The 16,308-nt window shown below is 35.6% G+C and overlaps 1 protein-coding gene across 2 annotated transcripts in view; it reads left to right on the forward strand.

Moving 5' to 3' along the window:
- Positions 1-14,136, forward strand: part of arfgap1 (ADP-ribosylation factor GTPase activating protein 1) — a 39,087-nt gene extending 24,951 nt beyond the window's left edge. Inside the window, exons 6-13 of one of the 2 annotated variants that reach the window (XM_020528427.2) lie at positions 1,002-1,082; positions 1,188-1,299; positions 3,045-3,101; positions 3,475-3,507; positions 5,741-5,797; positions 9,452-9,511; positions 10,547-10,629; positions 12,480-14,136. In XM_020528427.2, the coding sequence (XP_020384016.1) occupies positions 1,002-1,082; positions 1,188-1,299; positions 3,045-3,101; positions 3,475-3,507; positions 5,741-5,797; positions 9,452-9,511; positions 10,547-10,629; positions 12,480-12,780 (784 nt within the window). In that variant the 3' untranslated portion in view covers positions 12,781-14,136. The remainder of the gene's footprint in view (positions 1-1,001; positions 1,083-1,187; positions 1,300-3,044; positions 3,102-3,474; positions 3,508-5,740; positions 5,798-9,451; positions 9,512-10,546; positions 10,630-12,479) is intronic. The other variant, XM_048608373.1, reaches the window with a different exon arrangement.
- The last annotated feature ends 2,172 nt before the right edge of the window (positions 14,137-16,308 follow it).

Below are 16,308 nucleotides of genomic sequence, written 5' to 3' on the forward strand. Positions count from 1 at the left end.
TTAATAGATCTATTCTGAAACTGATGGGATCAAATTATTGGAACCAATACTTTTTAAAATTTTCAATAATGAGATTTTTCTCACGTATAAAATAAACTTTAATTATATTAAATGTTCTGTCAAGCATTTTAATATAAAGAAGAAATTTTGGAAATCAGAAAAGTTCAATTAAACTGGTGGTGTAGTAAACTGAGGACAAAAATAAGGACTGAAGATCTTGTAAGCGTTCTGCGCAGATAAGGATCAGTAATTGTAACGGACTGAAGGAAATTAAATTTAAATGTCTATGAAGATTTAACACAATTCAGTTGAACTTTCTGAAGTGAAGCATTGCACTGCTTATTTCCTTTATAGTTTTACATTTGCAAATATAAAGGTTTCCACTGTCTGCACTATTTTTTGTCTATTAATAATAGACATTAATAATAATAAAACTTAAACATGAGTAGGTAGTTGAATTACTGATTCCATGTGAATATTGATTATATACAGCCCTCTTTTGAGGAGTGACTTCACATTCTCTGGTGGACGATTGCAGGAATGTGACCTAGGTAAGGTACTTGATCAGCTAAGTTCAGCCTGTTGTTGAATGCTTTATTCACTTGGCAGCATCTTGGCTCCTCTTCTTCTGCTTAGAACAAGTTGTATTTTTTTAAAACATTGAGAATGACTAGTCTTATTGTCTTTTTATGCCTCTACGATTGCTTGTTTTTGATGTGTGACGTTTTAGTTGAAGTATGATGCACAGATTGTGGCAGGTATTCTCCAAAGCTTTATGTAAGTAGGTTAAAACGTGAACAGGCTATCAACAGTAATGCTACAACTGTTAGAAAATGCACATATCGTCTCATGGTTTGCCTTTTCAAAAAGGAACCATTCTTGAGTTTCAAGTTAAAAAAGCATTGAGGAATCATCATGTACCACTTCGTTATATCTATATGTCATTATTATGGATTCATTTGATTTTCTCCGTTTATTGAATTATGTACTTTCTTTGTTAGTGCCAGACCTAACCAAGCCTCAGGATCATCCACTGATAAGATGTTTGAGGACTGGCTCAATGATGATAATTCCTATCAAAGGTAAAATTTTTAAATTTATTTCAAGGATCTGTGTATTTTGTTTCCTTTTGCTGTTCTTGTTTTCAGTTGAAGGAGTGATGATTAATTTCCTTTCATTCTTTGAAGTGGTGGAGGATATGGTAGTCAGGATAATCGTTACGTTGGATTTGGAAACAGTCCATCTCCTCAGAAAAAGGAAGATGATTTTCTCAACAGTGCCATGACTTCTCTTTATTCGGTATGAAATTATCTTGGATTTATTGTAGTTATGATTTTACTCCAGAACTCTCATGGGAGACCTTTTTTTTTGGACTGCTAGTTAATACCTAATTTTAATTATGCGTGACCACCAAGTGACACTGTTTTCAAATAAATTTTATCTTGTGATAAAGATTTGGGAGTAACCTTGTACCTGTTATCTGAACTCTGTACTCATAGTACGAATTAGTTAACTCTGTTTATTGAAGAAAATTGATTTTATGCTGGCCTTAACAACCTACCCCGAGATTTAAGATTTTTGTGCTGTGTATTGACTTTCAAATAAAGTGTTGTAATGTTCTTTGAATAGTCAATCAATGTAAAAATACAGTTACATTAGCATCACAAATATTTTTTATGATAATGTGACAATTTCCGACCGGTAGCTGGAAATTACAGCAATACTGTTTAGGAATTGTAGTTTTAAGAACGTACAGGACTAATTGTTTAAATGTCATTCTTACCTCAGGCTTGCTTATGACAGTTAGATTTTCTAGTCTTAAGAGGCCGAGATGCTTAACTGTATAATATGTTCTGCTTTATAAGATATTCTAATTTGCACTAAGCAAGAATTAGCTTTATTGTCACATTCACATGAGTACAGTGAAAAGTTTACAAGTTACGACTTACAGCTCCATAACCAAGGTACCTACGTACAGATTCTTAAATACAAATTGTTAGGGAAAAACAAAAAATAAAGAAATAGAAAATCTAGTAATAAATTAGAGAAATATGAGTTCAGAATAACAGTCCTTCCACCGTAGACCATGCTGGGCTTCACCTCAAGGCTGGAAGTTCAAGTCCACGTTGGCTTTCATCCTGGATATTGCCGATGTTGCCTGAGGATGAGAGGTCAAAAGGAAAATAAAAAAACTGCAAAAAGAGAGAAGAGGAAAGAAACGGACGGAGCAGACGAGCTCCAGCTCAGGAGTCCTACTCTGCTGCCATCTTGGTGACATTTTGGAACAATATCATGTTTAAGAAAGATAAAACTGCCAAAAGCATATTTCAAACTTTGCTCTCGTCAATGAATTATTTTTGAATTGTAGTAATTTTTTTTAAGCAAAAACACTAGTCAGTTTGTGTTTGAACAAATCTATCACAAAGGTAGTGAATGGTCAGTTGTGCTTCAGAACTTCTTTAGTGCTACACCAAAATGTCAGTCTGGACTTTGTGTTCAAGTCTTTCTGGTTTATGAATGTGCTGTCACAGGTCTACTCTAATTTTGACAGATCTGCTAATACATATGCAATATATAGTAAGGATCTCAAGATCAATACCTGGGTTATTTTGCTGCTGACCTTTTTTTTTTAACAATGTAAAGTTTTCACTTTTGATAACCCTATTTTGAGAATCTGAATACTAACTCGAATTTATAGCCATGTATGTAAATGGGTATGTCTAAATCTTCAAAGTTAGCCCGGTGCTCAAGTTTTTGAACTGTGCACATGAATGTATGGAATCTTCTCTAGTAGTTAGTTGCAAACACTGCTTAGCTACTTGACCTATGGTCGGCTTGATTTGGTGGGAAGAGAGGAGAAATATAGTCAATATGATTTAAAAGTTTTAGTTGTGCAAAGCTTCACATGACCAAGTTTCTGAAATATTGTCCATTATTGAACTTGGAAATTCAAATCCATTACAGAAATCAAAATTACTACGTTTAAGATAATTCATAATTGTGAATGACATTAATTAATTTAGGATATATTCACTATTTTACAGGGCTGGAGCAGTTTTACTGTTGGGGCCACTAAGTTTGCATCAGCTGCAAAAGAAGGTGTAAGTAGCATTGTTGCAACTTCTGCTTTTATTAATAATATATAATGTATGTATGCAGTAATGCATATTTGTAAATGATGTTTGCTAAACCTTTCATGTTGTTAATTTAATGGTTGATCTTCAAGAGAGATTCAAAGGCCTAAGTACTTTTTTTTTTAAAAAAGTACAGTGGTTCCATGTACATTTTAGTAAACAGTGTAAAAAGAAAACGAGAGTCAGGCACAAAAACATTCTTTATGTTTGTTAAGATTTTTCTACTGTAGTTTTCTTTTGACAAGTTTGGTTATTAAAGGGGAGCAATGTTTAGAAAAAATTTAGTCTTGAAAAGCACTGAAGATCTATTGGTGAAATTAATCATTATTTTGCTCACCAGGCAGTGAAACTTGGAAGTCAAGCAACACAAAAGGTACCTTTTTGTTTTGAATTCCATGTTGTTTCATATTCTACATGTCAGGTACAGTCATGTAGCTGAGATATTTTTGGTGCTAAAATAACAGACTTTGGCAGAACAATCAAATGAATGGAGTTTAGATTTTCTAATCCAAATTAACCATCTTTTCAAATGCAATTAGTATTTATGGCATTGAATACTTGTTAAATAATCTTGTTTTGGTTTGGGGCAGAGTGGGGATTAGTGATGAGGTGTAGTAGAGGGAACCTATGAATTGCTAAAAAGTGCTTGTTCTGTCCTTGTTGCTTTCTTGCTGGATAAAGGTTTGGGGCTACAAGCAGCAGTCAGAGCCGGTAAAGTGTTCATTTTGCACGCATGACAGCTTGTTTACCAGTGACAGTATTTATTCAATGTGTAGCATTGATATCCTTCTTTTATTTTGATCAAAATCATTTTGATTTTGTGTGATTACTTATATTTTTAGGAACTTGCTTTGAGCCATAAGTTTGTCTGCACTAGTAATGCGTGTTTGTTGAGTATTTTAGAATGCATGATTGGAGTCTTTAAATTATTGCTGAGCAGGAGTTCATCTCTTCCATTTAGCAGTCCAGAAACTATCTGAAGACACCACTAATATTAACATTGTAATGACATCTTGTCTCCATTAATTTTTCTCTCTTGCCTTCAACTTTCTATATTTTATTTCAACTTCATAATGGTAGGTAATAGATAACATAAAAGCTGACAGAAGTAAAGTATTGGACCCAACTAGGATATTGATTTTAAAAAAATGTGCTGGAGAAACTCAGCAGATCTGGTAGCATCTGTAGAAAGAGAAACAGAATTAACATTTCGAGTCTAGTATGATTGAAGAGAGAGGTTGAAAATGTAATGGGTTTTATATTGTAGAAAAAGGCCGGGTGTACCAAGTGGAACAACATCATTTTCAACCTCTCCCTTCAGTTCTGAAGAAGGGTCATCTTGGACTTGAAATGTTAACTCTTTCTTTTTCTCCACAGAAGCTGCTGTGCTTCTGCAGCACTTTGGTTTTATTTCAGACCTCCAGAATCCAGAGTATTTAACTTTTGTTTTACTTATGTCCTTTCTGTCCTGAAGCCAGTGATAGATGCTTTGGGGAGAAATTTGGGTCACAGTATTGTTAGCCATACTTAGTGTTGATTTGGATTCTGAGTTGTGGCGGGCTATTTGACCTAGTCAGACATCAGATCCTTTTCATATCATCACCATGCAAGTAAAGCAGCTCAGTCTCTGCATTGCATTTATGTTTGTTGGTAATCCTTTGTGTTTCAAATCCAACTTTGTATACAAGCAGGAAATCTCACAAACTTGTACAATATGGCCAATAAAACCTTTTAAAATTAAAATATTTCTGTAAACAAAATCATACTAACATTGTTTTCCAGACACACACACAATCTTTCCTGCCGTTGTGGAAGACTTTTATAGCTTTATTATAGCTTTATTACTGATTTAGATAGAAAGCTTCAAAGGTCATAGAGTCTAAGTAATTGTAAAAGTTAATGGCTTACAAATGTGATTACATACTAGTGCAGAAAATTCTCTTCTACAGTGGAAGTTTAGCTAACTGGTCAACAATTTTTTTTTCGAAATAAGTTTGGAGGTTATCCAGTAAAATTTTATTTTGGGCCTTGGAGCTATACTTCTGCTTTGGTGGAAATGGAAAACTGGTGGTTATGAATTGGCCATCTTCCATTCACTCCACTTAACTTTTTTTCCCAGCAGTGTGTGTGGTTGATTTGCTCCTGTCTGTTTTGCATCCCCGTCAAAGTTGAATTTATCTCATTATATTAAAGTTTCTCTGTATTGAAAATGAAACCTTGGACATTATGTCCCATGCCCCACTGGGATTTAAAAACTATTAAATAAGGCAGCATCGATCTCTTTAATAGTTACTTGGGAGAGACCTTTAGAGTTCGAACTCAGCTTAGACTATATGCCTGACTGAATTTAAAAACAGGACTGTGTCCTGCTTGTGTTTCATGCATCAGATAGAATTCACACAATATTGAAATACATGTTTGACTGAAGCCTTGATTGCTGTGTCTTTCGAGCTTGTTTTGTTGACATTGTCCTTGTGTCTTGTCTGCATGTATTGTGGTTCAAGCTGAAGCTGAGGCTTATGTATTCTTGAGCTATTTGCTTCCTCTGTGTTTGAAATAAATCTAATTTCAGTACTGATGAACACTTTTTTCTTGTTTTTAAATAGGCTACAGAGTTAAGTCATACAATTAGTGAGAACGTCATTAAACCTGCTCAGGATAAGGTAATGTAACCCTGCTTGAGGAGCTCAAAATGATTATCAATGTACTAATTTACTTAAAATTTTACTACTTAAGTTTTGGGCAACTATTTTCCTAATCAAACATTTGTGACCTAGTCGGATGTAAGATAATTTGGGCCAGATTTTGCTGCGGGTAAGTGTAGCTAATTGGCCCAGATATTTCAATGACGAGTGTGTCGCTGGACCAGCATAAGTTGGAGTTGTGCATCAGGGCCATGCAGAATGCCTCATGCTGCAACACCATGAGAATTGCCCAGGAAATTGTGTTTTCCAGTGGGCAGTTCTCCTGCTTCTGGACCCCTCTGAAAGAGACCCTAAAATTCGGAGAATTCATAGGGTTCTGATCACTCAAATTTAATTGTTGCACAGAGAATGTTAGAGTATTAAAACCTTCTATAACTCCTGGGTAACTGTTAAACTGGACCCTCCAACTACACTATGGCAAAACCCTCTTGGCCAGCAAGTAAGAAGTTTAAAAAAAATATTATTTAATTTGCAATGCCTGAGAAATTGATTTCTGGTGATTAAAGTGCATGACTAAAATTGTATCTTTTTAATTACTAATCCTGAATATTTGCAATTAGTTTAATTTGTGGCCACTCTGCAAATATCAGCAGCCTCTCATCATTCAATGCATGCCAGTAGTGAAATTCCAAGTTTTTCACAGCCAGTGCAGTTGCTGTTGCAATGTAGGAAACAAAGCTGCCACTTTGCATACCCAAAGCTCTTCCAAACAACAAGATGATAATGACCAGATAATCTGCTTTTGTGATGCAGATTGAGGGTTAAATACTGGCCTGGATACTGAGGATAGCTCTTCTGCTCTTCTCAGAAATAGTATCATGGAAACTTTTATGCTCAACTGGAGGGGCAGACAGGACCTCAGTGAATTGTCTACCCAAAAGGTAACACGTCCAGAAATGCAACGCTCCCTGAATACAGCACTCTCGATTTTTGTGGTAGCCGTGATGTGGAGGTGCCGGTGTTGGACTGGGATGGACAGTCAGAAGTCACATGACACCAGGTTTTAGTCCAACAGGTTTATTTGAAATCACAAACTTTCGAAGCACTGCTCCTTCGTCAGGTGAAGTCTTCTCCTTCATCAGTTCACCACCAAAACCTTGTGATTTCAAATAAACCTGTCTGACTATAACTTTGTGTCTTGTGACTCCTGACTCGATTTTTGTGCTCAAACTATGAATGGGGTGTAAATCTAAATCCAAATCCTGCTGAGGAGGTGAGAGTGCTACTAACTGAGGTGTGGCTGTGAATATTTGCTTTTAATTGTACATCTGTCTTTCACCTGAAATTGATGTGCCATTTACCCATAAACAACAGGGATATCTTTACAGTAAAATCTGACCCACTTTTTGCATTGAAATGGTGCAGATTACTTCTGTCCGTTTTACACTTTATTACTTATTAGCCGTAAAGTATTTTTCATTTATTGGTTAGAGTATTGGATTTTAGAGAATCTTCAAACATTTTGTCCTGATAAACTACTTTACTTCAGAACTTCTTATGTGAGATTACCTATAATTATAATTGTTTGTTATTTAAATTAATTAAACCAGCTGCAAAAAAAATTGCTTTTAATATTTATCTCTGTGGTATTTTTGTTTGAGCAATCTTGGCATTTGTATTCTGTTTAATTAAATTTTGAAGCCTCATTCCATGCCACTGGTGCATGTTTTTCTCCCATAAGAATACTACTTGAAACTACAAGTAATACTTCTTCCACAAATAATGGACTCGACTTTTCTTTATGCTTGTGTGCAAGTACCTGTTGATTTAATTTCAGATGAATTTGTATAGTTCTGTTGATGCTTAATTGCACAATTTTTTGTCATCGTACTCCTTTGGCAATTAGTCTTTTAATATTCTGTATATATATTAGAATGCACATTCGAAACAGTCTATTTGACTGGTCAGTTGGTGCTGTTTCCACTTCTTTCACATCTTTCCTATAATGGGATGTCAGAAATTGTGCGCAGGGTTCCAAGTGGCCTAATGGAAGTCTTAATGTTCACATTCAACATTTTTTCATCATTACTACATTCTGTGCCTCTACATACAACAACAAAAACTATATTTTAAATTGGCTTTTGTTTTGCTTTGCCACCTGGGATGTGTGTGTAGACATGACCCTCTTCCATTCCTCTACAATTAAAATCTTACTAGTTAAAATTTATATTTTTTCCACTTCTGATTCCAAAAGCTAATACTTTTGACACTTTCCATACTGAACTGTATCTGCTTGTTCTGCTTTATGTACTGTTCCAGTCTTGATGATGCTTTTCTTCATTTGCCACATCCTCTTGTCCACACATTAGAATAAACAATTTTCATTCTGCCTTTGAGTAAGTTTTTATACACGTACAAAATATACAGGTTAATACTGATCCCAGCATATCTCTTCATTTCAAAGACCTTTGTTTTATCCTTTGCAATCTGCCCTCAAGAATGTCTCTGTCCCTTTGGCCATATTTCCCTTAATTTGATGTGCCATTATCTTTGTCATGAATCTTTTATGTGGTACCTTATCAAATGTTATTGTGGACTGCTTCAAGTCCAAATGGTGTCATAGTATTACTTAGTAAGCTGTCTGTTAAAATTGTTCCAGTCTATAGACAGGAAGCATGGAAATCACATTGCTGGCTGATTACATTAACTGTATGTTTGGTGGCCATTCACCTTTAGTATCAGTGGCCATGGAAACCAAAACAGATTTTGGGTGGTGTGTGGCTTCTGGAGTTGTATATCTCTGGTAACAACTGCCTCCAGTTAGCATTCTGTGAACGGAGAGGTGAAGTAGCTATTTCAGCTTAACATTTGTGCTATTGGTAACATCTGATGTAGCTAATAACTTCCTTTTTGCTCTTCATTACCTAAAGATTTAATGTGCCTTTCTTTGGAAAGGAAGAACAAGTGTTATTGTTGAGAGCATTTTAACTTTCTGTACTCTGCCTGAAAGCACGGACTTAAAGTAGGAAGCAATTCCATAGCTGTTTCTGACTTTCTAACATCTTTCCCAAGTGGTTGTTCTTTTAAGTCTTGTATCCCAGTTGAGACAAATACAGCTAATGAACTGTTCAACTGTGGAAACTGAAGAAAGCCTGATCATTCGTCCTCTCTCTACCACCACGTCTATATTCATATGTTACGCTTTGAAAGTTTTAAGTGTAACAATTGACAATTAAAGATGTATATTAGTTTGTTAAAAATGTTATTCTTTAATAGCAGCTTTATTTTGTCTCCCTCTGGTCTTTAGATATCACTCCACCATTAACGGGCATTGTTAGCTACTAAAACCCATGCTTTAAAATATCTTGCTGACTTATGCTACCTTTCCTCTTCAGAGCTCATTTATATGGTCAGACATTTGACACATACTGTTTGGTGCGATGTCCATTTTTTTTTCTGATGACATCTTGTTCATTATTATTTCTTAAAATCTCTATAGATAGTTTTATTATATTCCGACATCTACCATCTTCTAGAGAAGGTCTGGAAAAATGGCCTCTTTTCTGTCTATTTTTCATCAATAGAAATATTCCAGTCATGTGTTCTGTAAATTGCTGTATAATTTGCAAAACTGCACTTATTTTTAACTGTAGGCATTTTTTATATATGCAGGTGAAAGATGGGAAATTTTTAGATGATGTATCCAGTGGTGTGTCGCACATTGCTAATAAGGTATGAAGAAAGATGCAGCTGGTCATGTCTCAAAGCCAGCCTTCATATTCTGTGCAACAGATACTAGAACAGATTAAAAGCTGTATTCTTGGGGGGGAAAATTGTTCAGTGCCTTACTGGATCAGTATAAAAGTAGATTTTATAGGATGGTAAAAAAATCACCAAGTTCTCAAAATCACAGCTATCAGTTGGGCTGGGAAACTCACCAACAGAATAGAAACTAAAAAGATTTCATTTGAAACTGCATTAGATTGCCTTTATACCATAATTGTAATCTGGATCTCAACTCTGTTTTGTAAATGTGGACTGAGGCCAACCTAGCTCCAAAGTGAAATAAATTGAGACTCTCTCTGGACTTGCACTGTACATTTAACATAACTGCTAAGCAAAATTAATTTACATTACAATTCACATCAGAATTGTATGTAAATGCTGTCTTGGCTGCACAGTTGGCAGATATGGAGTCTGGCTTAGCATGGTCAGGCAAACCTTTTTGATTTGGTACTAATTTTGTGTTTTCCTCCTTTTTGCTATCGATGATAATTGATGTGGTGAGTGTCGATATGAAAAAGTGATTTATTTATTAAAATTACGGAGAGAACCAGTACATAGTTTTGAAGTTTGGTACTGAGGAAGAGAGTTATGATTCAAGTTGTAGCTATCCTTAAAATATGTGTGGTTCTGAAAATATGTTCTTATTTTAATATTTGATTTTAATATTATATATTAAATGAAATTTAGATATCCTGTTGATAGCATCAGTGATCAAATACTCAATTCATTAGAATGTTATATGACCCTCCCCAACTTGGTATGTCGGAAAAGGTTTAAATTGGTTAAAGCCTGACTACTTCTACTTTTACTGAGCATCATATGATAATGTTAACATTAATGTGAGGAACTGTATTTTCTAGGTTTAAGTAATAGACTAAGGGCTGATCATAAAGTATCAATTTTCTTGTGTTGTGCACATAATTAAACATTGTTTTAGATTTGCTGTGGAAGATGTTTCAGCATTTTTATTAACATTCATAGGTGCAGGGAGCGACTGTTAAAGGATGGCAAGATGTTAGTTCATTCTTTACCAATAAGGATTCTGAAACAGCTGGTGTTGAAAGGTAATGTGCAACTAAACACACCAAATTTAAATAAAGCCATCACATTTGTAGAACTCGATGGTTTAATTAATTATTATGTATCCAGAAATAACAAGTTTAGTACATTAATAGAATTATGTTTTCTTCAATTCTTTGGACAATTATGCCTATGCTCCAGATAAAAACTATTAGAACTGTTTTAGTGCATGCCCACAAGTGTGGTGCTGTCTCCTTCTACTGAAGATTTGCCCTCTCCATGTACTTATTAATTGACTTGATATTTTGGAGATTCCAATGTATGCAATATTCTTCACTCAGAAGTTTTAGGTATGCCACTGTGATGTTGTGTGCATTTATGGTAAAATTGCAGTTTGTGTAAGATTTTCTTCGAACTAGTAATAAATTAGCTTTGTGTTCTCCCACTTGAGGATTTTTTTTTTAGAAAAGCATGGAAATATCTTTGCCATTTTGGGGTCATGAGATAAAGGGTTTTATGGTTTTTATGTTTACACTGATGCTTTATGTCGTTTGATGTAATCTCAGAGGGCATCCAAGTTTGTAACTGGTCCTAAAGCTATCCTGTTCTATTTCAGAGGTAGGGCTATGGGACAGATATGATACCATCACTGAATTAGGTGAATCTTTGAACTGTTATAGACCTTTATTGGGATGTTGATTTGCAGCCTTTCAAATGCAATATTACAACTGTGCTAAAATACTCTTTTGCATGCGATTTCTACTGTGTAAGCCAGAAAACTGTGAAATTTGTAACATTTAGGGTACACAGAGTTCCAAGGGATTGCTACATTTGAGTTTCAATGGATGCTGAATTCAGTTCTGCCAAGGAACAAGGGCTGATCTTATTGCAAGGCTTTCAATAGGTCACACAAAACTGTTCATGGATTGCTGAAGAATACCTCAAGTGTCAGAGGTATTTGGAGAGGGAGACTCTTGCAGCTTTCATTGCAGAAAAGTTGTGCTGTTGAGAAGATCGTCAATTCTGTGCACCTGAAGCTCAAAGATGTTCCAAGCATACGTAGATGGCTCTGTGCACTTGGGACTCCTGGATGTTCTAGGATCCAACAGGTCTAATTAAGTGTTGGAGTTAGGGGTGAGGTAAATCCTGGAATATTTTTGCGGGGGCCACTGGGGACAATGGAGAATTCAGCAGCAGTAGTATTGCTGGCTTGGTGAAGCTAGCTGTCCATGAAAAGCTGGAATTGTGCCTGAGAGTAAGTCTTGGAATGCAGTTTCCAAAATCCCAGGAAGTATAGACCCAGGAATAGCAGGCGGACTATCCGAATATGAGTACTTGTTGAGGAATTCAATGACCGAATGGCTTTCGAGGGAGCATCTGAAATTAGGTCTTTGAAAGAGAAGAATTGGAAACCCTTGTTAAGTTTCAACGTGATTTTGATGTCCCGTGATGTCACTAATATTAGGCTGGCCAAGTGGGATCTGTCTTGACGACATTTGATATTCGATATGTTGTATAGAGTTTTTTTCAATCAGGTTTGTCTGTTATTTATAATTATCTCAGGGTTATTCTAATTGGATGCTAGAATGTAAATTGTACATTGTATCACTGTTCAAACTTTTTGTATAGTAAAGTTTATCATTCTTTGTTCAAAACTGTGGAATCTTGTGACTTTATACACGTAAGAAGTGACCTGGGATCTGTCAACTTAAAAATGATTACTGGTCCCAAGCCAGATCGTAACATTAAATTCAGTGGTCTCATCTGTCAGCGTAAAAGCACGTATACTATCTCATGCATACATTGAAAATCTCGTATAAGGCCCAGCTTGCATTACAAATTATTTTTCAAATACCTGATCACTCTGAAGTCTGTTATATTTTCTATACTACAGCCACCCGGTTGGAGAAAGTTATCAGAACAGTGGACTTGAAGATGGTTTCTGGGAAAATTTTGATCAGGATGACAAATCCAAGATGAAGATGCCATCACATGCTGGTGCTTGGGGATCAGGTGAAAAAAATAATGACACGTGGGGCACAGAGAACAACATGAAAAAGCAAGCAAACCATAGCAATGCCTGGGACAGTTGGGATGATAATTGGGCCGCGGGTGGGGAAAGCAAGAATAAAAAGTCACCGAAGAAAGAAAGTGAAGGAACTATGGATGATGGATGGGACAATCAAAATTGGTAGCTTGGGAAAGTGCCTCAATTTGAATGGATCTGCATTTCAATTTTCATTTCTTTGCTTCATTGCGGTCATAAATCAGTTTCTATTCCTGTCTATAAAGAATCAATGTCTTACAAATCTATTTTGCATTTCAGAGACTAGTTACATGCATATTTCACCAACAAAAGGAGACTTTACAATGAACCATCAGTATTGTAACCAGAACATTGTCCTTTTGCATACTTTGAGTTCAAATGTACCATTTTCCTACTAAATACATTGACATTTTTCTATTTAAGATGATATAATTTCTCCATTAATTTGCCACAATTTTTGTTTGCACACAAACATTCATTAGAAATCTGCAGGGTATCAAGGAGAAAAATGTAAAGTTAAATAGTGCAGTGTTTATTTTAGCTCAGGTTTTCTTTCAAAAACACAGCAAGCATAGCATTTACTGCATGTTCTATATCGTGTCTGTCTTCAGCTTTTACGTGCAATTGTACAGAGCAGATGGCACTTGCAAATTCATGCTTGGTGTTTTCAGTGCGAATATTACAGTTTTTCCCTAGATGATTGAAATAAGACTATAGATGATTAATTTGACTGATCTATTCCAATCATAATTGTTTACTAACTCTTCTCCTTCTCCATTTTACCTGCCTTATAAATAACTATATAATCTCGAAGTTGCTCTTTCTGGTATTCACAAACAAATACCCATTATATTTCTTCAACATTGTCATCTACTGTCTTAACAATTAACACTTATTAACATCAATCGGTTACCACCACTAAAATAGTAGATGAAGGAATAAATGAGTCTATTAGATATTCATTTGGGACTGAGAGTATTCCGTTATCCAAATTTTAAAAAATTTGGATAATTTTTACTGGTGTTTGGCATCAAACTAGAACAGAAATTTTCTCCAGTCTAAATGTACGACTTGAAATAAAAGTCTGTTTTTTTTGTTTAATGTTCAGAAATGAAATCCTTCATCAGATTTAACTTTTCTAAAGTATTAGATTTAGAAGTGCAGTGACATTTCTTGTCTGGTCTGCTGCTGCCTCCAAAACCCACCCCCAAACATTCCAGTTGCATATAGTGTGGATATAGTATGGATAAGTGATCTTTCAGTATTGGATTTTTTTGATGAAATCTGTGCAATATTTTTCAGCATGAAAACAAGCTAGTGTATTCTCATCCTGTAGCTTGGGATTATTGAGCTTTTATGCCCTAAAAGCTAACATGGAAGATTGCTGACATGAATGAACATCTACAAATTCTGTATAGCAACTTGTGTTGCTAATTATTTTGCACCCATTTTTGAGTGTGATTGCTTATTTTTTGATGTATGACAATAAAGCAGGTGAAAACGGTTGCGTCTTTTTGCTTAATTGCATGAGAAGAGCTACTTACATTCCAGTTTACTTTAAAACGTCATTCTATAATTGAAACTTTGCACTTTGACATTCTGACAGAATTTCAATATAAGAGTGAACATCAGGATCAGCCATGATCTCTTGAATGGCAGAGCAGCCTTGAAGGGCCGCATGACCTACTCCTTTTCCTGTTTCTTATGGTTTAACAGGAGTGATATTCCTTGAGGTCTGATCAACATTTATCTCTCACTCACTATCACAGGAACAGACTTTATGGTTGTCATCATATTGCTATTTGTGGGAGCTTGTGTGCATATTTGATGTAACAATTCCTATGTTACAGCATTGACTACAGTTCTCCATTGGCTACAAATTCTTTGGAGCATCGGTAGTCATCAAAAGCACTATATAAATGCAATTCCTTTTTATTAACATTAAACAACTTTCAAAACTAATTGAAGATCTTGATTCATTGTTGAAACTCATTGTCTGTCTTTTCTATAACTCTTCTGGTTTGTTCAGTTCCATTTAAGATCTCCCAGTTGGGCCTAACCCCAAACATTTAACATTTTTAACAGAAGATCAATGGATGATAATTTATTCTTCATATACATTTAGTCATGATGAGATCTTGACCTTTCTCACAATTGTGCACATTATCCAGAATGTTCTTTTCTGTACTTTAAAAATGACCCTTGCAGCCCTTCAGGGTCACTATACTGCATTGTATGCTTTGTAGTAGAGAACCTATTTCCAGCCCTCTACTATTGTCAGTCTTTAATTGGTCAATAGGTGGTGCACTTTTTCCAAATCATTTTTTCTTCAATGTAAATAAATAAAAGTTATCCGCCAAAACCTGTACTTTACATAATGACTTTTGGTATGGTGAGGACTGGAATCCGGTGTGTGAAGATTCTTCAAAGTGAATGTATTCTGTCATTCTGTAGTACAAATATTGGGCACTTTCTGATTCAAGTTATATTTTTGTATTGTCTGCTTGTAAGTATGGTGCACACTTTTTTAACTTTATGGGGTATTGAAAGTGACCTTTGCTCAGCCCTCTACCCAATAATATTTCTGTTCCTTTAATAGCCTCAGAGTTAACAATTGCCAAACTTTTTCTTCTAAAACTGAATAGGATGGTTTCTATTCAGTATATGTTAGATTTATTAACTTAATTATTATTATTCACTTTCCAAGTTCATGGTTATGAAATTTCCAAAGCCTTGAGCGAGGAATGTTTTTCAAAGTGGCAATGACTCCTGTCTTTGAGCTTCCCAGAAAATCTGATCTTTAATTCTATCTGAGTTGCACAGCCAGCAACCTGTATAACACTGGAAATATAAACTGCATTGCATTGGTGTTGGCTCAGGCAGCTGTGTGTGGCATGAGCTTTATCCAGTGATGAATGCTGATGCGTGAGAAAGATTACTTGAGGAAAGATATTTCATTAGATGCAGTTCAGAGAAGGTTCACTAGGATGATGCCCAGTATGGAGAGATTGTCTTTTGAACAAAAGCTAAACAGGTTGAAACTCTACACTGGAGTTTAGAAGAATGCAAGGTGATCTCAGTGAAAGATATAGGATTCTTAAGAGGCTTAACAGGGTAAATGCTAAGAATATTTTTCACCCATCATGAGGAGGTCTGGGACCAGAGAGCATAGTCTGGGAACAAAGTGGTGCCAATTTAAGATGCAAATGAGAAATTTCTTTGAGGTTTGATCCTTTGAAGCTCCCTGCCACAGACAGCTGTGGGGACAGAGTCATCATGTATATTTGAGGCTGAGGCAGATTGTTGATCAGTATGGAAATCAAGGGTTATGGGATGGAAAAGCAGAAAAGTGGATGCGAGGAATGTTGGATCAACCATTATAGCCATAATCCTATTGAATGGTGGAGCAGGTTCGAGGGGCCGAATGACCTATTCCTCTTCCTGTTCCTTATGATCTAAGTATGAAAGGACTCAACTGGCATATGCAAAAAAAAATTAATCAAGAACCAGAAAGTAAACTGGTATTTCTGCGTACAGGTGCTTTTGGTTTAGATTATTTCTTGCACGTTACTTTCATGTAAATCTCAATTTTCCTGTATCAAGCACAGAGTTTACTAGAGCAGCAAGTCTCCCCTAATACCCATCAGCTGATCTGTCAGAGTGAACATAAAACATA

Source organism: Rhincodon typus, chromosome 19 (assembly GCF_021869965.1).
Source record: "Rhincodon typus isolate 14 chromosome 19, sRhiTyp1.1, whole genome shotgun sequence".
Lineage (NCBI taxonomy): Eukaryota > Metazoa > Chordata > Chondrichthyes > Orectolobiformes > Rhincodontidae > Rhincodon > Rhincodon typus.